Source organism: Drosophila ananassae (assembly GCF_017639315.1).
Source record: "Drosophila ananassae strain 14024-0371.13 chromosome 4 unlocalized genomic scaffold, ASM1763931v2 tig00000256, whole genome shotgun sequence".
Taxonomy (NCBI): domain Eukaryota; kingdom Metazoa; phylum Arthropoda; class Insecta; order Diptera; family Drosophilidae; genus Drosophila; species Drosophila ananassae.
The window spans coordinates 531,035-537,034 of record NW_025319050.1 but is presented as its reverse complement, the minus strand read 5'-3'; the positions used below and the strand labels follow the sequence as shown (position 1 = coordinate 537,034).

Below are 6,000 nucleotides of genomic sequence, written 5' to 3'. Positions count from 1 at the left end.
ATTAACGGTCAGAAAAAACTTGCATAATAATAAAGATAGATTATTCTAAAAACAAGAAAGGAAAGCTATCTGCGGGCGAAGCTGAAGTTGATACACCCTTGCAGTTAGGTAGCAGCTTATATTATTATATATATATCGAATCGTATATAGTTGACCGATCCTTATGAGAATTTCACTACCAAATCAATGTTCTAATAAAAATGTTTGAAACAGCTCCAATCATATTTAATAGCAAGATTGTGCCCGTTCCGCTCGTTCAGTTATATGGCAGCTATAGCATATAGTCGGCTGATCCTTATGGAATTTTTGCAAATCGAATTACTTTGCCCAAAATGGAATCTGTACCAAGTCCCATCTTTATTACTTAAAAAAAATATCTTAAGTACAAAATTTCATAAGGATCGGCCGACTATATCCTAAAGCTGTCATAGATCGATCGGAATTGCCACAACTTTAGTGTTTTTTAAGCATGTCCGTCTGCCCCTCCGTTTGTCTGTCTGTTTCTACGCAAACTAGTCTCTCAGTTGTAGAGCTATCGAGTTGAAATTTTGGTCACATCCTTTTTTTCCTTGCAGTCAGGACGGCCAGGGTCGGTCGACTATATCTGGTGTTTTTATTTGGTGCATTGGTGTTTTTAAGGTTAAAGATAAGACTTGGTACAGATTTCATTTTGAGCAAAGTAATCCGATCTGCCATATATCATACGGATCGGCCGACTATATCTTAAAGCTGCCATATATCTAAACGATCGGAAATGGCACAACCTCGCTATTTTTAAAGATGCTTGGAGCTGTTTCCATAATTTTTATTAGAAAATTGATTTGATAGTGAAATTGTGTTAAGGATCGGCCATCTATATAGGATCCGATATATATATAATAATATAAGCTGCTACCTAACTGCAAGGGAATAATAACTTCGGCTCCGCCCGAAGTTAGCTTTCCTTTCTTGTTATATTTAAAATCACCAAAATATGGCATTTAATATTGTTCAGTTAAAAGGTAGCTATAGCATTTTTCAATATTCATTTGAGTATGAATGGTCTGGTATTGAAGGCCAACTACACTCAAAATTGCACATTTATATCAATTTCATTTCCGCCGGATGTTAACTTTCTTTTCTTGTTCTATGATTTATCTAACCTTTAAAAAATGGATAGAGTCTGGTTTCCGTTCCTGAGATACTATGTGCTAGCGATAAGCCCGGATCTAAGCCTAATAGGGCTTAGAAAAAAGTTAAGGAGAATGGCTGCCAGTTTAATAAGATAAATGACCCCAAAAAGGCATTAATCTTGAAATGGGACTAAATTGATGCTACAACTCTGGAAAATGTATCAAAATCAATGCCCAACTGAACAAATAAAATGATTAAAAAAGAAAAAAAATAATAAAAAAAATTTTAAATAGTATTTTGAGTTTTGCGGCAGTAGTATTTTGTAATTGTAGTATTTTTTAAAAAATTTTCCAAAAATCTGAGAAATGGATCTTCGTGGGTATTTTAATAGTTAAAGTAAAAAATAGATTCTCCGACTTTGAAATATTTAGTCTGCGAAATACACTCGGTACAACGTACATACAGGCGGAAAGACAGGCATAACTAAAACAACTGGGATGTTTATAACGATTATAATATATATATATTTTTTGGAGCATCAGAAAGTTGCATGCATTTACACGAGTACAATATACTCATTTACTGCATAGAATTCTCCATAATTCTTACTGTTGATACACTTAAGTACCAGGTAAAAATGAAATTATTGTCGCTGGTCGTAATAGTGGTTAAGATTATATAGACTTAACTTTTGGTTTAAGTAGGCTTGATGTGTGTCATACATGGAAAAATTCATGGACAGATACGAATTAAACAGGAAGTCACATAAAAAGCTACATATGCCCATGGTTAAAGTAATTATTTTGGAGTTTTAATTTTTTTTTTCAGTGACTTAATTTTGTAAAATGCACACCCTGGAAAATAAAAGAAATTCACAATTCTTCACACATTCCAAGAAAATCAGATTCGTCACCTTTACAATGCTCCATGAAATTTTTGACACACGCAATAGGAATGACAAAACTCTGTTCCGAAATATACTCTTTTGAAGAATCCAACCGACTGGATGCCCGCACTATAATAATGGAAAACGGCTTCGGTGGAAAGGGGTGTTCGTTGGTCCGTGTGAGTTCAAAAATCCCAAAAACGTGTCGGGCAGCATGTTGAGTGCGAGTAAGCTTATTGCCAGAATTTTGAGGGTGGTTGTAAGAACCTGCGTACTTATGCTTGGTGGTGGGAACAGGCTGCTGCATGTATGAAAAGTTTAGGCGTAATCAAAAAATAAAAATATAACCATACAGAAGCTTTATTATGAAACTTAATAAAATGAATAGTACGCAATTTTTCTTATATATTACACTAATTATACTTTTCTTATATGTATTGTCATAAGACGCACCATTTTTTAATAAACATAAAATATAATATAATATAAATTGTGTAAATATTTTTTTATTTGAGTTACTTGTAATTTATAATTATAAAATTATGTAATCATAATTTCTAAGTTAAATTATATTGATTCAAACATTTTTTTGCTTGAATTTGTTAAAAAAAAATTTTTTTCCACTATTCTCCACATTCTTAATATCTTAAACAAATAAGCATATTTATGTGAATATGAATTCTCAGACGGATATACATATGCATGTTTTAATATGTAAGGCGTTTTATATGCATATCTAAATCTATATGAGACGTGGGGCTCATAAAGTTAAAGTTTTCTTCATTTTATTAACCAACCAACGAACTCTTTTTAAAGTGTTTGAACAGAATGGGGAGGAGTTTTTCCCTATAACACACTATAGCCATCTCTTTTCAGCCTAGTGCTCATTCGTCATGTACTGCGCCTGGCGTTGTTCTTATATTTCTTTTTTTTAGCAGTTACAGTTATCTCTTTTTAATACATAAATAAGGTACCAAGACTTGATAGCTCCAGGTATAAAGAAAGGGACGAACATAACATCACTGTTAAAATGGCTGACCGATGTTTTCGCCGTTGCTCTTGCCAGTATTTTTTCGCATGAGAGCTCATTAACGTTTCGCTTGGCTAAGTGCGCGCCTCGCCACTGAAACCAGTTAGAAAAGGAAATTTTCTTTAGACCCAACTAAAACCGATAGCAAAAATTTGATAATTTTGAATGCAATTTATTCTGGAATAAATAAACTAGGTCGCCACCCGCGGCACCGGCTTTCCTACAAGCACCTGCCGACCTCGAGATGATTTCTGCCACCAATACACCATATGTTATTTGTTATTTTTAATTTGGTTTCGGATAAGAAGAAACTAACATTCAAAGTGAAAGTTAATAAACTTAACAGTACAAATAATGGGATACGATTAAATTCCCGCCAAATTGATAATTCACTTAAAAATCAACGGATATTCAATTTTATTAGTGATAATTTAGTGATTCATAACTAAGTGACGAATACATACACAAGTACAAAAATCTGACAACGAAAAAAAAATTTTAAAGGTTTAAAATCGACTTAATATTAATTTCAAATTTAAATAATGATGCTTACAACTGAACACATTATGCACGGGCATCCGCACTCATCGGTTAGCCAGAGTGCAATTTTTGGTTGCTCCACGGCGGGTCACAGTGGCATTAACCAATTGGGCGGTGTCTATGTCAATGGCCGGCCATTGCCTGACTCTACTCGTCAAAAAATTGTGGAACTGGCACATTCCGGCGCTCGTCCATGTGATATTTCAAGAATACTGCAAGTTTCCAATGGTTGCGTAAGCAAAATTTTGGGAAGGTATGTTCCAATAACTCAAAAACGGTTTAATTTAAGTATTGTTCTTAAAGATTATTTCGACACATTTTCACAACACAAAAGTATCGAAGGTCCAAGACAAGTTATTTAAAGATGGCTGCTATAAAAAAGCCAGCCACAGAATTCAACATTAAATCATCTTAGCTCTATGTTTTCCGTTTTATTTAACCAACTAAAATCTATATTTCTAAAAGTAGCATACGGTAAATAAAATCTTTGTTTTAAAATTTAAAATCTTAAATATCAAATAAAATATCAATGTTTGATAATGGGGGAAGGGGAAATTATACCCCAAATCACTCCTAGTCCAGAAGTTTCTTGCCCGGTCAGGACCCGGTAGAGCCCTTAAAAGCACAGTTAAATTCCTCTCGACGGCTTTGCTGCTGCCAATTCTGAACATTAAGTTGTATGACAGCTACAGGATATAGTAGGCTGATCCCTATGAAATGTGGCACATCGGGTTACGTTGTTAAAAATGGAATCCGTTGAAAGTTTTAACCCTTTAAAAATTTAGAGAGTCTTTTGGACAAAATTATACGAGGGTATCATAATTTTGTTTAGTTTATGTTTATAAGTTTAAAAACATATAAATTTAAATATTTTATTAAACATTGGGTATATTAAAATTGGGTATCATTTGCCATATATATATTAAAAACAAGAAAGGAAAGCTAACTTCGGGCGGAGCCGAAGTTGATATACCCTTGCAGTTGTGTCGCAGTCCGCTAGGTGGCGCCACGCATCCTATATTATTAGATATATAGCGGATCGTATATAGTCGGCCGATCCTTATGAAATTTGGCATTTCGAATTATTTTGCATGCATGGGGTACAGGGAAAATGGTACAGATTCTCTTTTGGGCAAAATAATACGATTTGCCAAATTTCATAAGTATAAGTATATATATAAGTCGGAATTAGCATAACTTTGGTGTTTTTTAAACTAGAATGATGGGACGGATTCAATTTTGGGCAATATAATCCGATCTGCCAAATTTGATAAGGATCGTCCGACTATATCCCAACGACGCCAAATATCTGAACGATCGGAAATGGAACAATCCTAACTGCAAGGGTATATCAACTTCGGCTCCGCCCGAAGTTAGCTTTCCTTTCTTGTTTTTAATGAGAAAAGAAACAAACTGAGATTTATCCATATTTTAAGAAGCCGTATCATTGGTAGACACGGCCTTCGCTGGTGCCAATAAAGGCGAAGAATTAGAAATTGTCTGTGTGCTTCCTATCTGAATAAATGATACACTGAAAAATCATAAGGAATCTTTTTAGTTAGATAATTTTTAGCAAAAAAAATTTGAAAAAAGAAATCAAATTTGGAAAAACGTTGGATCAAATTATGAAAAATTTTCATTAAATTGGAACTAGAAATGGGAACTTCTGAATCACCAGAAAAAATATTTTCTGGTTTTTATACCCTTGCAGAGGGTATTATAATTTTGGTCAAAAGTGTGCAACGCAGTGAAGGAGACATCTCCGACCCTATAAAGTATATATATTCTTGATCAGGATCACCTCCTGAGTCGATATGAGCATGTCCGTCTGTCCGTCTGTCTGTCTGTCTGTCTGTCGGTTTCTACGCAAACTAGTCTCTCAGTTTTGGAGCTATCGAGTTGAAACTTTGCACATATCCTTCTTTCCTTTGCAGGTAGTATATAAGTCGGAACGGCCGGGATCGGTCGACTATATCCTATAGCTGCCATATAACTGATTGATCGGAAATGCCATAACTTTGGTGTTTTTTAAGTTAAAGGTTTGGGACTTTCCACACATGTTATATTTGACCAAAATATCTTATGTACTAAATTTCATAAGGATCGGCCGACTATATCCTATAGCTGTCATAGAACGGTCGAAATTGGCATAACTTTGGTGTTTTTTAAGTTAGAAAGATGGGACTTGGTACAGATTACTCTTTGGGCAAAATAATTCAATATGCCAAATTTCATAAGGATCGGCCGACTATATACGATCCGCTATATATTTAATAATATAAGATGCGTGGCGCCACCTAGCGGACTGCGACTGAACTGCAAGGGTATATCAACTTCGGCTCCGCCCGAAGTTAGCTTTTCTTTCTTGTTTCTAATCAAATTTTCTAAGCACTAATCCTAATTCGCTTAGATACACGTCGATTGATGCGTA

The 6,000-nt window shown here is 34.6% G+C and overlaps 1 protein-coding gene across 6 annotated transcripts in view; it reads left to right on the top strand.

Moving 5' to 3' along the window:
- Positions 1-3,061: 3,061 nt before the first annotated feature.
- Positions 3,062-6,000, top strand: part of LOC6504547 (paired box protein Pax-6) — a 48,440-nt gene continuing 45,501 nt past the window's right edge. For 4 of the 6 annotated variants that reach the window (XM_014903679.3, XM_044718014.1, XM_001967394.4 and 1 more), the window contains exon 1: positions 3,063-3,822. In XM_014903679.3, the coding sequence (XP_014759165.1) occupies positions 3,572-3,822 (251 nt within the window). In that variant the 5' untranslated portion in view covers positions 3,063-3,571. Of the gene's footprint in view, positions 3,823-6,000 lie in introns of all 6 variants that reach the window. The other 2 variants (XM_044718016.1, XM_044718015.1) reach the window with 1 other exon arrangement.